At 36.8% G+C, this 19,928-nt stretch overlaps 1 protein-coding gene across 1 annotated transcript; it reads left to right on the top strand.

The window, feature by feature from the left end:
- Positions 1 to 531: 531 nt before the first annotated feature.
- On the top strand, positions 532 to 19,683 carry LOC121416007 (protein RRNAD1-like). The gene is made up of 10 exons (XM_041609434.1): positions 532 to 623; positions 5,553 to 5,675; positions 6,393 to 6,499; positions 8,060 to 8,258; positions 10,105 to 10,265; positions 10,926 to 10,953; positions 11,253 to 12,078; positions 12,538 to 12,694; positions 16,833 to 17,017; positions 18,172 to 19,683. The coding sequence occupies exons 2-10, from the start codon at positions 5,562 to 5,564 to the stop codon at positions 18,258 to 18,260; spliced, it is 1,866 nt and encodes a 621-aa protein (XP_041465368.1). The 5' UTR covers positions 532 to 623; positions 5,553 to 5,561; the 3' UTR covers positions 18,261 to 19,683.
- The last annotated feature ends 245 nt before the right edge of the window (positions 19,684 to 19,928 follow it).

The following is a 19,928-nucleotide window of genomic DNA, read 5'->3' as shown; positions in this document are numbered from 1 at the left end:
GCGACCAAAAAAACATGTATTAAAAAAAGGATGTCTTTTTCACAATCAATCATGACAATAGGGCACGTTACGTATTACTAGACCAAAAGCTTCAGTCTCTGTATTTTGGTTGTTCCGCTGAACTACGTTGGCTCCACTCACCATACATAGACTGAAGAGGTTGGGGGTCCGTGGCTACAGACAACGTATAGTGAACTAGCGTTTTATAGATCGCGATTTAAAACTGTTTTTTGAGCGAAATTTACAGTTTAATTATCAGGGAAATATAAATAACTTAAGTAATTGCATACCTTGGAGCGGAGTTATTGAAAAAAAATCCAGTGGATGATTGAGAAATCTGTCATCTAAGACATTTTCTCCTGACCTGACGGTTTTTCCTGCAAGTTGCCATCTTGAATGACGTCATTATCGTTAATGTCTCGATATATCGCGATTATAACTATTATCGTTTGTCTTCGTGAGTGTATCGTATCGTATTATTGCCTTGTAGGTGTGCTGGTGGAATGCAATATCGATATCACATTCGTATATTGTTGACACCCTCTCCGTTCGTTTGTAAATATTTCATAGTTTGGCTGCCTTAATTTGGATCGATGAGCTGTGCTTTTCCCAACTAAACATCGGTAAAGTATAATTTTCATCTATATCGTTTAAAGTATTTTAAAATTGAATAATTAAATATTTTTAATTTGTAGTTTACATATCCTTAGATTGTAACCTCGATGTGTTATATAACCCCAAACTTTGGACTCTGGTCGGACAAAAGTGCTGGTGTTATAGCAAATGGGAGCCCACACGGACACTTTACCGTCGGTGAATGGGGATTACAGTAAAATGTCAGATATTGTTGAATAAATCCCCAGAAACGACGGTTATTCCTGGCTAGTTACGTATAAGGGTGTCAAAAAGAGAAAAACACAAAAATAATGAAAAAAGGGTATCTATTTCGATAGGAAAATTACGTGTTTTTACTTTAGGGTCGAATTTGCGGGAATGAAAACAAAATGAAAATGTTTAGGATGTCCTTTTCGCCCCAATACTTCGTGTTTAGAGTCCGAGTTGCGCGAGGTGTAGAAGGTGGGGGTGGGGTCGTACTAAACCAAATAAGGTAAGCGGCTGACGACCTCGAGGACCCGTAACAAAACATTCCTGTACTTGTTTAGGGGTTCATTTCAGGGAATATTTGCCAAGTGTATCGTTTTGTTTCCAATACTTAAGGGTAGGGTTTCACTCGCCAATACTTGTTAAGGGGTGCATTTTCAGAATATGGAAATTACGTGTTTAGGGTGCTTTTCGAGACCCCATGGTCGCGCATGATATCCAATCGTGAATGGAAGTGCCCCCCCCCCCCCCCCCGGGTCTCTGTTAATGTTATGTTGGTTGTTCCGCTGAAGTCCGTTGGCACCACTCACCAAATACAGAGACTGAAGTTCTAGCTTGATCTGTACAGGGGACTCAATGGCCATATGTTTACATGGTTTATGTACTAAGTTCGGATAAAACTAGTCTTGAGGACGCAATGATGATGACTTTTTAAAATCCTGTCATATACTTCTTCATCATTGACGTCTTGACACTGTTCCCATAGTGTCTTAAGCGAATGACAATAACAAAGATGGATTTCCCTAGGAAATCTATCTTTTCATAACATGATCGCTCGAAATATGTTTATTTTATTAATTCCTACACCTTCCTACGCCTAATGGGTAGGAAGGTTTTAAAAAATGTTGAACAAAAATGTAAAAAAATTGAAGATTTCTTACCTAACTGATGCCGCGTAGACCCCTCAATCCACATGTTAAACAACAGAAATACAATAGCGTTGACCCTTGAACCTCTTATGTATGACGTACTTCCGGCTAACGATGCTGTTTTGAAACACCATTTATAGATAAAAATTATTATTTTACAATTATTGAAATTTATTACGTAATTATAAATAATTTGAAGTATTGAATTATTTATAATTACGTAATAAATTTTAATTTTTGTAAAATAATTTTTATCTATAAATGGTTTTTCAAAACGGCATCGTTAGCCGGAAGAAATTGTGTAGAAATTTATAAAATAAACGTATTTCGAGCGATCATGTTATGAAAAGATGGATTTCCTAGGGAAATCCATATTTGTTATCGTCCTTTGCTTAAGACACTATGGGAACAGTGTCAAGACGTCAATGATGAAGAAGTATATGGCAGGATTTTAAAAAGTCATCATCATTTTGTCCTCAAGACTAGGATAAAACAGTGCAGGGACTGAAGTTGCGTGACAGCTGAAGTAAGTCACTGTTTTTCCCCTCTTATTTATTTTTCCTCCTTTTGGTGAAATTTCAGGCCAAAACGGGATAATAATGTTTCTTTGGTCCAGTTCTTTTCATATATTTTTATGAAATAAAGACAAAAATCGATGAGCCCCGTCGGGGGATTTTGCATTGTTTAAAATTAAAAAAGGCCTAGATCTAAATGGTGGTGGCTGCACGATGTACGAGGAGAAATTTAAAAAAAAAATTAAACTCCTCGAAACAGACAGCTGCCAGCTGTCTAAGTGATAATTAACCAGACGTGAATGACAGAGATGGAGTTACCAGGAAGTACAGGCCACTGGAAACTGCCTTCTTCATTAAAGGACAAGTCCAGCCCAACAAAAAGAGAAAAATCCAACAAGCATAATGCTGAAAATTTCATCAAAATCGGATGTAAAACAGTAGAGGCGCATGACCAATATGGGAGACTCTCTCCATGGCAATATGAGAGACAATCTCTCATATTAGAGACTTGCTTTGCAAAAGAACAAAAGAAACAACACCAACAAAGCATAATTTTTCCACCCAAAATTTTGTCTCACTGACATGAATGAGGTCAGAAGCCTTTTTGTTTTGTGTGTGGATGACAAAAAAAATCCTTATCAAAACAAAAGTAGACAGTGAATTTTTAAGGTAGACAGTGAAAAGGGGTAATTTTTCATGAGGAATCTGCTCATCACATTTTTATTTGCCGCCAAGCCAAGGTAATCCTTTTGCAGCAAATGTAATCAAAGGAAATTGGTCTCCCAAACTTGTAGACTGTTTCTTAAATTGGATACCCAAATTCTTTACAAAAGTCTCTGATAATGGAGATAATCTCTCATGGGAGACAGTCTCCCATATTAGCAATGTGCCTCTACTGTAAAATTAGAAAGTTGTGATATTTTTAAGTTTGGCTTAATTTCACAAAACAGTTCTATGCACATCCTGGTCAGTATGCAAATGAGAGAACTGATGACATCACTCACTATTTCATTTGTATTTTATTATAGGAGATATGACATTCTAATTTTCTCCCCTTTGTCCTGTGAAACAATGTTTTATTTCTCCCTGAACATGTGGAATTACCATTGTTTAACATTTTATGGGTCAGTCAAGTTTGTCCTTATTGTCAAATCTGTAAAAATTGATAGAATTCAAACAATAAAAAACAAAAGAAATAGTGAGTGAGAGACATCATTGATTCTCTCATTTGCATGTGACTAACTTTTTATATTTTTGTTATGAAATAAAGACAAAAATCGATGAGCCCTGTCGGGAAGATTTTGAATTGTTAGCCCCCTAATGGTGGCTGCACGATATCGAGCCGTCTGTGTACCAGGAGAAATAAAAAAATAATAAAATTTTTAAATAACTCCTCGAAAAAGACGGCTGCCAGCTGTCTATATCAGATGATGGTAGTGATGATGATGATGAAGTGTTTGTCTAGACTAGGACTTATTTCTTTTTCCTCAGTTCCACCCCTAATGCCCAAAGCTAGGCTGGGGTGAATTCCAAACTTACTTAAACTACACTAGATCTAGTCTATATCTAATTGAAATTTGAATTCCAAACTTAATTTATAATCAAATTATAATGTCAGCTCAGACTTGGAACATATTTACGTAATTTAGTTTTAAATAATGTCTTTATTCATTGTTACTGAATCGTCCCAATAATATAATTTTTAAAGGGAAATTATAAAGTTTGATTGAATTGAATTTATCTTATTTCATTATTTTTACAGCTTCAGTGTGACTGTTTTGTTAGTTCTGCTATGTTTTTGCTTCACCGATTTTACACCTCCATATTAAGCTACATGTAACGTCATTCTTATAGGGGAACCTAAATGAAAAAGGCTTTATGCCCCCCCAATGAATTCTTGACTTCTACTATTAATACATTTTTCATCAAAATAAGGGTCTATGCAGCCTATGAACTCATTCAGTGAACAAGGTTATATTATTTATAACTTTGTTCTCTGTTACTATTCTGTGTATGGTAAAATAAGGTTGGCAATGTTTGTCTTATTTTCTCTTGTTTTGAGGGACAAATTTATGCTTAATTTATGACACCAGTCAGTTTCCAATACAGCTATTCACTATTCATCAGATAACTTGGTTTTTAATTAATCAAAGTCTAAATTATTTTTTCATTAGGAATAGAGATTGAAAATTTTCTTGAAATTATATTTTCCACCAATAGAGGGCCTGCACAAAAATATGCAAAAAAATCAAGTTTTTGAGCACTCTGGTGAATACAAAAATTATCCCCACATTACTAATGAAAAATATATTTCAACTGTATGGAAATTGATATTTTTGGTTACAAAAGTGGCATTTTAATGAATTTTTCAAATAAGTGGTCTATGGAGACTATGCACTTGTTCACTGCAACCACCCTGCCTGTGGAGAATCTACATGTAAAATAATTACGGTAGATGCATGTTCACATCACACAATTAAAAATTTCATTAAAATATCACATTGTGACCAAAAAATACTAATTTTCATACAGTTGCAATTTATTCTTCATTAGTAACTTGGAAATCATATTTGTATTCACCATAACGCTCAAAAACTTTAATTTTTGGAATATTTTTGTCTACGCCCTCTATTGGCAGTAAAATTGCGAGAAAATTGTAATTTTTCAATCTCTATTTTTAATGTAGAAGAAAAAATTGATGAAAAGAAGAATTCAATTTTCCTAAGAGCCAAGTTATGTAATGAATAGCTGTATTGGAAACTGACAGAAAAAAACAAAATCAAGCATTTGTCCCCAAGAACAAAGAAAATAAGCCAAACATTCACTACACAGGGACTAGTAACAGAGAACAAGGTTATGATCATTGATGAATGAGCAGGTCGATGGTTGATATCATTCTTGAAACTAATCAGAATGTAATCAACACCACTTTGATGTAATTTCTAAGCAATATACCGGTACTGTAAGAATCATTAAACATCAACCACCCCAATAAAACATTGAGCCTATGGGCATAGGCTCTCACTCTGTGTACTAGATGATGAGCCAACTTTGGAGGGAAAACCAAACAAATATATATAATATACATGTTCAACAATTCCAAACTTCCAGATTTCTTCTAATATAAATGAAGTTGTAATGCTTGTTAGATTTTTCTCTTTTGATTCTAGAATTGATTTATTGTAGGGGTGGATTTGGACCATTAAAACAAATCTTATATCTATCATGGCAGAGATTTACCTTTTTACTATTTACGGTACTATGATTTGTGTGTTTTTTCTCGCAGATCCGTAGAATGCCAACTCAGGTTGTCTGTTCAAGTGACACAGTGTCACAGCTCAGAATATATGCAAGGCAGCTTCACACAATTATTGAAGAATACCAAGAACTCATCAACTCTCATGTTGTAGTAGGTTATCTTCTGATTTCTTTATTATTACAGGGAGGGCACACAACTGCGTGTGAGGGGGGAGGGGGAGGGCACTGTTATAAGAAGGTTAGACACCACGCTCATACAAAATAGACCCTAAACAAACGATCATCCTTCCATCTCAGGTTCCGCTCAAAAGGGGCTCAAAGTAATCAGAGTAAGTTTAGGGACATTGATTTTCTATTTACCTCTATCAAAACAGAAAATCTGTTTTGGTTCTTTATTTTTAATGTGAAAAACTCATTGAATTTTATCTTTGCAAAACAGAATTCATATTTTTTGCTTTGTACATTTACTATAAAAGGGAAGTTTAAAACAGAGTTCCATGTTTTGAGAAAGAGATTTTTGAGAGCTAGGGAGGGTGAATGCTCATATCTTTTTTTTTACAGTGGTGTGAGGTCTGGAGTCTGGGCCTTGAACCCGCCCTAACTCTCTTTTGAGAATAAAAGGGTACCAATGTGTAGGGATTTGTCGTGAAAAATGGACCCTCTTCTTCATTGAGAAAATACATGGGGCACAGGAATAGGGAATTGAAAAAAAAACGTTTTTGTTTTTTTTTAATATAAAAATGGGACCCAGGTTGAAAGATTCCATGGCAAAGTTCCCCCCCCCCCATGAAAACTGGGTACTTGACAGTCTTCACCATCGCCTTTTACTGATAAAATAATGAAGTTGATGTTCTTTATCATCACATAGGAGTTCTTCGTAAAGAATCGATGGGAGGTATTACCGAAGTCCTGGCAAGCAGCTCTTGATGGCTTACCACCAGATATCATGGCTAATCAGTTACTAGATCATGAGATGTAAGTTAATTAACTTTATTTGTGCCAAGTAGAATTGTATGATGAGGGCATTTTGATCTCAACTTAGCCCAGGGTCCCATTTCATAAACACTTCTTATAATAACAAATGCACTTGTAATCTCTATAACAAATTTACTATCAGCCAATCAGAAAGAAGGATTTTAGTAGCTTTTAACTATTATTGTAAATTTGTTATAACAAGTTTTTATGAAACGGGACCCATTCTTTAGAGTGACCATTTTTTCTATAGTAGTCCAATATATAGAAAATCAATAGCCTATGTGTACTTACAGCTGAATGATGTTATTTGCACTTAGTGTATAATTGTTTGTTGCAGAAAAAGGTAGCTCTCAAATGAAAGAAATATCCCCCAAATTCAGGAATTACCCCTCTGTGAAATGAAATAAAGCCTATAAAGATGTGAATTACTGTATTTCCACCTTGTGCATGAGTGGTCAGTTACACTTCGTAATTCCAAAGGTTCGTAATTCTGAAACGTAAATTGCCTATACCTCGATGTTCGTTAATCCGAAAACGTAAAAGGGTTCGTTAATCCGAACATTTGTGGCGTTATTCCGAAGGTTCGTTATTCCGAAGTTTTGATAATCCGAAAATGAAATAAGGTTTGATGTTCCGAAGGTTTGTTAGTATAAGGTTCGTTGTTCCGAAGGTTCGTTACACCGAAAACGAAATAAGGTTCGTTAATCGTTACATTTTCAGACTAACGAACCTTTGGAATTACGAACCTCATTTCGTTTTCGGACTTACGAACCCTCGGAATTACGAACCTTCAGAAATACGAACCTTCGGAGTAATGAACCTTCGGAATAATGAAGTTTCGGAATTACGAATGTATGCGTGAGTGGTCACACATTGTACATATTAACAACTTTGAGTCATTTTCAGGGATTTGTGATATAATATTGAAAAATGTTAATAGCAAAAAACTATTAAACAAGCTCTACCAAATAATGCATGCACATGACTAGATGGATCAATTAAAATTATAAAAAAGCAGTTAGTTGATGAGTTTATGAACAGTCCTTAAAAAAACGTCCTTAACGTTTTCTCGATCTCTTCTTATAAAGAAGTTATAGTATTAAAAAAAAGAATGGGGGGTTGAGTTTTATTTTTTTTTTCAGAAAATGATGAAGGTAAATGTTCCCTGTGCTAAGCAAAAAATATGAAAATAAGGCTGGATGATTGGATAACATTTCTCTTGCAATATATATAATTTCTGTAGTTTGTTTATTATTTATAATAATAATTTGAACAAAAACCATGAGAAAAAATATATTTTCTTCTATGCTACCATGAGTGCCTTCCCATTAAAAAGGAAGCATCTCTGATATTTTCAAAATTGGCGATATAATTTCTTGATTTACATGTAGGCTATTTTCAGTATGCTATACATGATGCTACAGGTATTGGAGTCACATATATTCTTTTCCAAAAGAATATTTTCCTCATTTACTCTGAAAAACTCAATCCACAAAGTTGTTTCTTTATGTCATTTGAGGGCAGTATAAATGTCTCCTTGTTTCTACATGTATATCACAGGCATCAGCCGCCGCAGACTGTGTGGCCATTGTCCCTCTTGGCATACCGTGCTGCCACACAAGCCCTGGCACTAGACACGGCCCCAACAGCCGGTGATTCCCTCAGCATTAAAATGGACCCAGCCCTGAAACCAATCGATCTACTATGCAGACTACGTGTCAAAGCGAAGAAGAAACATGAAATCTTACGCTTAGCCGAGGTAATGATTGAATGACAGGACATTTGCTCTGGTATTGATATCTCAGAGAGCATATGGTTAGGGTTAGGATTGTAATACAGTTTTTTATTGTCTCACCTGCATAGCAGAGCGAAACTGTAGGCGCCACTTTTCCGACGGCGATGGCGTCATCAACATTGAAATCTTAACCAAGGTTAAGTTTTTGAACTGTCATCATAACTTGGAAAGTATACGAACCTAGTTCATGAAACTTGGACATAAGGGTAATCAAGTATTACTGAACATCCTGCCCAAGTTTCAGGTCACATGACCAAGGACAAAGGTCATTTAGGGTCAATGAACTTAGGCTATGTTGGGAAATCAATATCGAAATTTTAACCAAGGTTAAGTTTTTGAAATGTTGTCATAACTGCAAAGGTATACAGTTCATAAAACATGGACATAAGAGTAACCAAGTATCACTGAACTTCTTGTGCGAGTTTCAGGTCACATGACCAAGGTCAAAGGTCAATGGACATTGGCTATTTTGGGGGTATTTGTTGAATTACCATCATAACACTAAGTATATTGGTCTAGTTCATAAAACTTGGAGTTGTCAATTATCACTGAATATCTCATGCGAGTTTCATGTCACATGACCAATGTCAAAGGTCATTAAAATTTGGCAATTTTTAGAGGTAGTTATTGGATTGCTGTCATAACTTTCAAAGATTATAGATAGTGACTGTATAAAATGTGGATTTACATGTAGGGGTAATTAAGTATCACTGACAAGTTTTAGGTCACATGATCAAGGTCAAATGTCAATGAACGTAGTATTGTATCATTATATGAATTGTGTTTTTTGTGAATAATTATTTCATAGTAGTTTTTAAAGTCAGCACTGCTGCTATATTGAATCGCGTGATGCAGGTGAGACCGCCAGAGGCATTCCACTTGTTTAAATTTTCTGTGTATTTCTCTTCTCTTCCATCCTCTCCATTTATTTATCCTCTATTTCTTCTTTGATGTTCCTTCTTTCTATTCATCCATTTACTCCCAAATTCCCCTCCCCCTCCCCTCTACTGACTCTACATTTCCTGTGAACACGAAATTTATATGTGAGGTTATCATTTTGAAAGTCACAATATTTTGCATGGAAAGTTTATGTGTAACTAACCTATTTGTACAATTGATGACAATTTAGCTGCTGGCTACAATGATCTTTTAATCTATTCATCTATCTATCCATCCACTCATCCATCCTTCCTTCAATCCATCCATCCACCCATTCAATCCATCCATCCATCTATCTACTCATCCATCCACCCATCCATTTATTATCCATCTATCTACCCATTCAATCCATCCATCCATCTATCTACTCATCCATCCACCCATCTATTATTCATCCATCAATCCATTATCCATCTATCTACCCATCCATCCATCTGTCTATCGCCCACCCATCCACCCACCTATCCATCTACATTTATTTACCCATCTATCCATCCACTACCTATATATCTACCCACCCATCCATCTATCTACCAATCCATCCACCCACCCATTCACCCATCCATCCACCCATCCATCCACCCCCATCCATCAATCCATCCACCCATCCATCCACCCACCCATTCACCCATCTATCCAACCATCCATCTATCTACCCATCCACCCACCAACCCATCCATCCAACAACCCACCCATCCACCCTCCTATCCACCCACCCATCCACCCTCCCATCCATCCACCCACCAACCCATCCACCCACCAACCCATCCACCCACCAACCCACCCATCCACCCTCCCATCCATCCACCCTCCCATCCACCCACCCATCCATCTACCCATCCATCCATCCATCTATCCATCCATCAATCAGGTGATCAATTCTGCAACCAGGAAAGCAGGAACTGAGAGGGTTGTTGATGTAGGATCAGGCCAAGGTCATTTATCAAGGTTACTCTCCTTTGGTTATGGTCTCAAGGTCACCGGTATTGAGGCAGTTGGTGGTCATTTGACATGTGCAGCTAAGGTAGACAAGTAAGGCCTTACTCTGATCTTAGTATACTAGTAATATGCTTTTCACCCTGCACTTTTTTCCTTAACCCCAGGAAATTGGTTGGGCTGAGAGGGGTCTTAGCCCCACCAATTTTCTGGGGTTAAGTTTAGCAACTTCACATTCACACTATGTTTTAGCAAAGTGGGCTAGCACAGTAAATAGTACGTTACTATCTGGCCCTGCAAAGAAGCAAGAGTTAACCGGCTTAATTGTACTCTGTATGGTAAAATCATCAATAATCCCGAGTTGTGTGATAGTTAATGCCTTAACCCCGGCTAAGCAAATAGTATGGGGTTATAGTCCATGGTTAATGCAGTGTGAAAAGCATAAGATTTTCTTTAGACAAGGACTCATTCATTGGTTCAATTACTTTGGTGCTCAAAAAGCATACATGTAGATTTTAACAAATCATAAAAATGCCTTGGCTTGTCAGAGATTACTGCCTGACATGCATTATGAGCACTTAACATTAACATGAAATAAAAAATAATTAATGTACCAAAGAATATAAGCAAGGTAGTGAATGTTAAAAATGAATACTATTAACCCCCAATATATATATATATTCCAACAAGAAGCATTGTTTAATTAATTAAGTTTCAAGCCGATATATGTATTTTTTTCATTTTCTTTTCTTACAGGAAAATAAAGACCATTATCCAGAAGAGAGTGAGTATGAATTTTCTCTATATATTTTCTTATTTTGGCTGGGGGGGGGGGATGTGAGTCGCTTTCTCTCAACTAAAGAACAATGTACAGATTCCAAGAGATCCCAAGATTCCAAATGTGCTCTAACCTCTAATACCATTGGAAAATATCTACATTTCCAAATACTGTAACATCAATGAATGGTTTTGATTTCATGAAGACTGTTGTTTTTTATTCTCTCATGTTTTTAAGTAGTTTGCAACTACTAGTCTCTGATTTATATAATTATTGTTTTGTAATCTCCATTGTTCTTTTAACAGATGGAAAGGCAATCTGAACAACCCGTTAAGAGTATCCCCCACACACTTCCGCAGCATGTAGAATGCATGGTTCACCCCCAGATAACCCCTGAAGAGTTCCTTGATGTCATAAACCACCAATCAGCTGTAAGCAATGACTCGGACCAGTCCAAGAAGCACAGAAAGGAGGGTGCAGCTCATTGTGCTGAGGGACAAAACCTTGAGGTCTTGTCACCTGTAGAGAAGTCTACTGAAGCACCTACCAGTCTTGATCACTTCTTAGATATACCTCCACCTTTGGGGCATCCAGATCATGATCCAACGAAAGAGTCCAGTAATGCTTGCCTTGATATGGCCAATGAAAGATCAACGCTTCATCAGTTGGTGTCAGAGGACAGAGGCTCTGATGCGTTTGTGCTAGCTGGCCTGCATACATGCGGTGACTTGGCCCCAACGATGTTGAGAGTGTTTTCCAAGTGTCCCCAGGCCCGGGCTCTGACCTCTGTCTCGTGCTGTTACATGAAGATGAAATGTGCGCTACCTGAAGCAGTTCCATCACCACCCGCAAATTCCTTGGAACCTGTTCAAAATGGCGACTTGAGAAAGACGATCCATTCAGATTCTTTGCAAGAATCCCCCATACTAACTGAGAACCACGACAGACTGGAATTTCCAAGAGAAAAATCATACTCAGATAATAACAGTTCAGTGGATGATTATTCGACACTGAATTCAAAGGGTTATCCCATGAGTAAGTTTGTTCAGAGTCTTGGTGGGAAAATCATCAAGTTTACAGCTATGAAACTAGCCTGCCATTTCCTTGAAAGCTACTTCAAGCAGTTAAAAGGTGAGATGAACTTTAGAAAGTAACAAAGCATTTAATGTCATATAGCTGAGAGGACATTCATGAAATAGTATAATTTCAAATCCCTTTTAGAAAAAAAGTGAATTAGGAGAAATTAAATTTTTATGCCTCAGACGACTTTCTGTTTGTAGACCTAGTGAAATTGAACCAATATCCATTGGGATCATGCAACTTTATATAAAATGTCATCATGTGTCAAAGCCAAGGTTGACTTTTAGGTCAACTGTGATATTGCAATATTTATTATAAATAGCATGCATTTATCAGCTTCAGATGCCAGCCTAGGATGCCAACCTGATTCTCAATGGGTATCATACATCCTTAGTGGTCTTCAAATGTTAAAGGTCATCAAACAGGTCAACTTGAATGTAACAATACTCTATCAAAGTCCAACATAGAGGTCACTGCTGATATCACGATATTCTATCATTTATTTGTTAGCCTCAGATGCCAACCTGATTCTCCATGGGTATCGTGCAACCTTAAAAGTCATCATAGATGGCTTTGATCCCGGGATGACCCAGTCTTACTCAGGCATTTTTAGAATCAAGAAAGCAGTGGCTAGTGTCAGAAAACCCCACCTCAAGACATTTCAAGAGTAAGTGTTAACCTCTTGCATACTGGATTCTGTAATTGACATATGCATTGCACAGGGACCACATGGTTTCAGTGAACAGCAGGTTAATGAAGAAGTGGGCTTTCTGGGTAGAGCCCCTTTTAAAGAGCTGAATGCAGCATTCTCGCCAGAAAAAAATTCACCCATGTCGGGGACTTGTGCTGCCACTCCCGGGGGGGGGGGGGGTGCGGGAGTGGGGGTTCACCCCTCCCTCGCGGAGCGCGGAAGCGACGGCCTTTTCATCAAATAGAGACGCCAAGGAAGCCCCATTGTGGCGTATTTTTAAGCCCACACAAATGCACATAAATGCTAGGCCTGGGAATAAACATCGATTGATCGAATGGTTCGATTGGCATGCCGCCAATCACCAATCGATTAGCAAAATTTACACAAATCGAATGTTCGGCAGATCCCGATTATGACATTGGGAGAACTCGAATACCCAAGTAATAATAACAAAATGACAAGAAAACAATGATGACACTTCATACAGGTTTAAAAATTATGTTACCGAGATAATTTTTCAAAAATAATCAATTACATTCACAGTTACACACCAACATGAAAGCGCTCCGATTTTTTTTTAATCCCACCCAACCTTGCCCTCGATACACAAAATGAGTTCATTGTCTGCGTGCACAAAACAAGAAGAAAACACACAACCAAGCTCACTTGAGCTGATTGGACCTTCGGATAGCCAATTAAACTTTTGGGGAAACAAAGAAGAAGGCAGTGGTTCCCTTATCAGGAGAGGTCATGACTTCAGAAATAAATTGACCCCTCCCCCATCTGTGTGTGTGAGGGAGAGAGAAAGATAAGGGTGGGAGCCGGAGAATTCCTTTCATGTTTCAAAACAATAATGCAACCTTTTTTCTATCCCCCTCACACAATGAAAACTACATTCCAACATGCGCCCGTCTTCACCGGTACTTTCTCGACTAGTCTCCAAAAATAGACCCAGTTATACATGTAGGTTCAAATGATAAACAATCGTAATTTCAAAAGGTATTTCAAATTAAATATTTTGCAAAATATTTTTTTGAAATACATGTGTCGAATCGTGGGCAGTGCCACAAGTGGGGGCGGGGACATGGTGTGGGCAAGGGATGAAATTGTTCAAGAAATGCTCCACCTGGGGTCAGTCTCAAAGAATAGTTCATGAATGAGTTGTTTACATCTTTTGGCTTTGGACGATCTGGGCTGATTCATTCATATGCAGGGGTGTGGCACTTGGAGGGATGCATGCATAATACCAGAGGACCAGCATGGATTTAGGAAGGATTTTCATTGGAACAATAAACTGAAAGTTTAATCTCATTTCATGTAGTTTCTTTTGATATAAATATCATGGAGAAGGGGAAAAAGGTCCTACTTTCATTTATTCTAAACATGTGACTTTGATGGAGATTTCACCATAAAGTAGGTCAACTATTGTGACTTAAAAGACCTGATTCCCGGCGAACAATCAAATCATTCGATTATTTTTTCAGGAAATAATTGAATGGTAAAAATGACAATCGTCCCAGGCCTAACATCCATGCACCATGGCGGTCACGCACAGTTCTCAAACTCCTTTGCTATTCGTTCATTGTGTGCAGAGAGGGCGGGAAAAATGACAAACACAGTACAACTCCTTTGCTATTCGTTCATTGTGTGTATAGAGGGCGGGATAAATGACAAACACAGTACAAGTACATACATGTTCCTTGTATATACAATGCATTTATTCCAAGTTCCACTCCCATCATATCAGTAAGCGCAGCTACCGGTAGGTCATGGAGCATAGCCGGTGTGATGTGCGGACGGGGGCAGACGGGGGAATAGGGGGTATAGTGCCGTCATATGCCCGCAATAGCAGCCGCGAGCTAGCTGGGCGCCTTGCCACTTTCCTAGCCGTAGTAGGCCTGTAAGTGGTCTTAAGTTGGTGGGACTTCGGCGCAACCCGATAAATGAAGTTGATATCACTAAGATGAGTTCATGGAGTGTATTATTTTTTTTCTGAATATTTCCATTTAATTTTTCCACGCATGTCGCTGAAATTTTACGCATGGTTCCACTTGGTCTCCATTTCCGCACGCATGGTGTTTGCACCATGCGTATTATACACTGGCGAGAACGCTGGCTGAATGTGAGACAGGATATAAAGAGAGAAAGTAATGGCCTCAAAGTTGAGAATGTCTAAGAGAGAGATATTAACTCATTGAGTGCTTCGTGCACGCTACGTATCCTACTATAACATGCCACACTCGTGCTCGCACGCCTACTATTGATTGCTTTGTGCTTGCATTGTTTCCTACCCTCGCCTGCTTCGTGCATGACTGCGCACATTCGGAATAACAATCATTGTTACGCCGTTTTGCATTGTATTGCGCATCGCATGCACGCCGTAATTAGCACTATTGTGTGCAGTGTGAACTCTGCTTTCTGACAGATAAACTTACTCACGCGGTTTACATTCGACTTTTTCGAGTATTTCTACATTTTTTACAAGATATGGCTCCGCCTCTGAGAGAGAAGAGACCTAGGTTTTTGATCCATACAAAACACTCCACAAAATGGAACTACTTGATACAACTCATATTTTAGCGGTAAAGATAATAACCAATCTATATAATGAGGACACCATTATAAGGGGTATGAAATTTCCTACAACTTTACTACACAATATTTTGTGGATAAACTAATCGTTACAAGCAATTGTAATCATGAATATTGGAAGGAGTGAATACGACTCGCGATCCCAAAATCAATGTGGCACAGGGGGGTTTTGTGGCTGGCACAGGGGATTAGCATCGGATTAGCACTGTGGCATTGGCTTAGTAGTGTGCGTGGCATGTTAAGAGTTAATGAAACATGATTACTGGTATTTCCAATAACGGTGGGAATTTGGTAATCTCCCTGCTTCAACTTTATTAGTTTTCTATAACGATATATTGCCCCCTCTTTGCACAGTCTGAATAGTATATGCCAGTTTCACCCAAGTTGACCAGACAACCCATAATTGATGCAAGGACTCAAAGTAGCGAGTTGATATATTTTTTCAAAATATTGGCTTGGTCTCAAACTTCTTCATCGAAATAAAAGTTAGGGAATTTCAGATGGATATTTTAGCATATTTAATGTTAAAGCCCTTGTATAGCTTTGGTAAAGGGTCAATAATGTGATTGATAATCGAATATCATCTAATATGACAGTCTTACTGAAGCGTAGAGACCGTTAGATATTTTTCCAACTGCACTTCTCTGAGAAAATTTCAAATATTCAAATCTTGGATATATAGCGCCCTCTCTCGGCGATGCTTGTTTTAAATTAAAAAAATTGGCATTCAAGCACTAATCTTATAACTTTAGTGATTAGATATCCAAAAGTTACAGACAAAGAACATATCTTGATAGTTTCAGCCCATTCCATGATTTGGAATAGGATTTAATTGAAAGACAAAAACACAGAGATATTTTAATTTGATCGGGTGACCCGATCAAGTTAAATTTCCATGTAAAATCGCAAAATTTATCCTGTAAAACACAATTTAATTTCATATCCTCCACATCATAACTGTTATAGGGCATATCCATTCATATTAGCTAGCAATGAATTGGAATAGTGATAGGTGCATTTTGGTGGATTTACCAAAACTATACACAAGCTTTAACGCAAATTGTATTTTTTTTATAACCAGACAAGGTGATAGCAAATAATTTTGAAAACTTGATTGATAGTTTTCTGAACTATAGAATTTTAAAGCACACTCCTATGGGTTGCTGGCTTCATAATGCTTCTTCCATATTCAAGGAAATCATTGTGTCCCAATTTTTTTTCATTAAAATTCATATTTTTGTATTTTCATCATCGTCCCATTTCACAAATCATTTAAGTTTGTGACGACTTTTTACACCAAGATGAGAATATCTGAATTTTGAATAAAGTTGACAACTGGCACTCCACAAAAGTGTGGTCTAAGTTAACCTCGGTTTAACTATACCACGACTATCAGAATAACACCCTATGATTCTATTAAGTGTAATTAGTGCAGTAACCTGCATAAACCATGAATTTAAAACCACAGTTGTGAACATTTGCCAATGATTTTCCAAACTTGTTTCTTTCGTGCATATTTCAGGTATGCTTCTGGCGTGCTTGGTGCTCTGGGCATTCCATGTGAAGACCACCGCCTAGCAGAACTGGAAGAAATATGCCGACCGGAATGGACCAATGTCATCACTTTCCATGTGCTTCGTAGTATGATGGGTCCCATAGTAGAGAGTTTACTATTGCTGGATAGGGTCCTCTATCTCTTTGATCAAGGTCGGTGTAATCTTATTTTGCTAATTACAGAGAATGTCATCGTTTCTTGTCATACCCAATAAAGTGATTGTTATGTGTTGCATGAAAAGATAAGCTAATTGGTACTTGTATTGAAATCATTAATTGTTGTCTTTATCATCTTAATTATTTTCATCTTCAGCAGCAGCAGCATCATCATCCTCTTCATCATCATTATTATCATCATCACTATCAGCAGCATCACCATCATCATCACTCTCATCACCATCATTACCACTGTCATCAATTATCACTGCGATGATTATCCAGCTCCTAATCATCGTTATTGCTTTCACTACACATCATCATAATTACCATTCTAGTTTTTGTTAAGTTTGCCATTGGCCTCTTCACTGATCAGCAGCAGCAAGAAGAGCACCACATCCATCTTTATCATAATTATCGTCATTGCCATCATCATTGTCACAAATTAAAATCATTGTCATCTTCCTCTTTGTCATTATCAGTATCAAAATCATTATCATCCTCTTATTATCATTATCATCATCATCACCAGCATCATTTCTTCATCATCATCACCATCAATATCACCACCATCATTATCATCACCTATGTTGCCAACATCATAATCATCATGGAAAATGAGGATAGAAAAGAGGCAAAAAATTAAAGGAAAATGTTTACATTTCTAGGGTTTCTAAAAATGATGTTTGATTATTAGATTTTACACCTGTATATCAAGGGAAAATGTGCACACGGGAATGAGTAGAATATTTGAAAAATGATAATTATAATTTGTAATAATAATTTAAATTTCTATTGTCCAATTTCTGTATACTCAACTGCGCATTAGAATACTTAAAAGGTGAAATAGTTGACAAGTTAAGTAAACAAAAAGTATGATTAAGTTAGGATTACTGGCAAATGGAAGCCTACTTTCTCTACAAATTACATGTATATTTACCAATTGAACACAGGGGGGGGGGGGGTTAGAATTGTGTGTCGTGCATATGTGCTTCCACCTTTCAACATAATTGTTTTTGAGATGTATTATTCTGGCATATGATATGACAAGCTAATTTCTCTCCAACACCCCCTACTCAATTGGCCAGTGAAGTCAAAATCTAATACATAGTTCTTCTGTTTCTCACTCTATATTACAACGTAAACTACAGGTATAGAGAGCAAACTCGTTCCTGTATTTGATGCAAGTATCTCTCCAAGGAACTTTGCACTGGTGGCGATAAAGGATGATGACCATTAGCGAAGTTCTACAAGATGATAGATGTTGTCACAATAGTTAACAATCTTGAAATAATGACTGCTTCTCTGAATACTGATGTTTTATTTTGGTAAGTATGCCAAAAGTGCATGCTCCTCCATGTATTTTAATTCATTACAAGATTATATAAATTTGTATGCCCAAAAATTGGTTAGGAGGTGAAGGATATAAAGGAAAGGATGTGTTTTATTGGATAAATTTTATATCAGGATTCACTCTCACCATGTGCCTGATTGGATTTAAAATTTAAGGCTATAATTTTTTTTAAGCTTGCTTTAATATATTCAGTTGTAAATTGTGCAAAGTCAATGCTCAAAGGTTTATTTTTAAATGAAGGTAAAATCATTATCAAGAGAGGGTGCTAGATGCCAAATTTTAATTCTGATGGTTAAAAAAGGAAACATCAAATGACCACCAGACTTCTGTAATATTGGAATGTAAGATGATGCTCAAGTACAAGGTTGGGCTCAATTACAGTACTTTCTTCTATTACAATTACAATATTGAAGATTTATTTAATTACAATTAATTTTCAACTAAATTACATGTTTTTCAATTACAATTACCAATTACTTTTGTGAATTACAATTACTTTCTATAAAAGTCATGAATGAATTCAATTTGTATTGTGTATGTACTAGCACCACCTATTTCAAGGTAATTCTAAGTTACAGAGAAGCTGACAAAATTAACGTTTATGTTTAACTAAGGGAAGAAAACGGATTACATGTATGCCTATTAAATCATAAAATTAAGTACCAGTAAGTTTATTGTAAAGTAATTGAAATTAATTAAATGTAATTAAAGGAAACAAAAACCCAAGAGAAGAAGCAATCTTATTGGAAAGAGTAAAATGAGAGGAACAATTTAAAACAAGTTTCATCAAAATCGGTCGTGAAATGAGCAAAGTTATGAACGCTTTATAAGGTCTTGTTTTACTTTGTATGGGGATGTGTAAATTAGCAAACATGCTTCAAAATGGCTGATTTTGTGGACAACTCTCCACTATTTTTAGACATAATTTTTCAGATATTCCCCATTATCTTTCAAATTGCATATTGCCTCATTCTGAGCATAATATATGCCATGGAAAACTATAATTCACACCACATATGTCAGGGTCCAGAGGAAATGATGTGAAATAAAAATAAAGAGGAAAATCTGAAAATTCATGTACAAACAAATGGAGGGTTGTCCACAAAATCAGCCATTTGAAGAATGTTTGCCAATCTGAGGATACCCATTGAAAGTAGAACAAGACGTCCATAACTTGCCTATTTCATAACCAGAGCTGCCAACCTGAACAAGGACATTTCAGTATCTTCCATGCTGAAAATCAGTATTTTGGTGAGGAAATTAGTATTTTCACAGGAATACCATAAGACAACACATACACAGAAACTTTAGAAATCAGTATTTTGCATGAAACCATCAGTATTCTTCTTTATTTTAAGTAATAAATACAGAAAATCAGTACTACTTGGCAGCTCTGCATAACCGATTTTGATGAAACTTTTTTTTTAATTGTTCCTCTTGTTTTACTCTTTCCAATAAGATTGCTTCTCTTCTTGGGTTTTGGTTTCCTTTAATTATGTAATTGATCAATTGGCTTGTAATTGAGCCCAAACCTGCTCAAGTATAATTCACATT

Source organism: Lytechinus variegatus, chromosome 5 (genome assembly GCF_018143015.1).
Source record: "Lytechinus variegatus isolate NC3 chromosome 5, Lvar_3.0, whole genome shotgun sequence".
In the NCBI taxonomy this organism is placed as follows: domain Eukaryota; kingdom Metazoa; phylum Echinodermata; class Echinoidea; order Temnopleuroida; family Toxopneustidae; genus Lytechinus; species Lytechinus variegatus.
Note: the sequence above shows the minus strand (reverse complement) of the source record. Positions and strands in the feature narration are given on the sequence as shown.

Excerpts from the sequence above, each read along its gene's own strand:
- LOC121416007 (XM_041609434.1), top strand. The coding sequence starts at position 5,562 with ATGCCAACTCAGGTTGTCTGTTCAAGTGACACAGTGTCACAGCTCAGA. Across the intron at positions 5,676-6,392 it reads TCATCAACTCTCATGTTGTA|GAGTTCTTCGTAAAGAATCG; the intron begins GTAGGTTATCTT and ends ATCATCACATAG. Across the intron at positions 17,018-18,171 it reads CCTCTATCTCTTTGATCAAG|GTATAGAGAGCAAACTCGTT; the intron begins GTCGGTGTAATC and ends CGTAAACTACAG.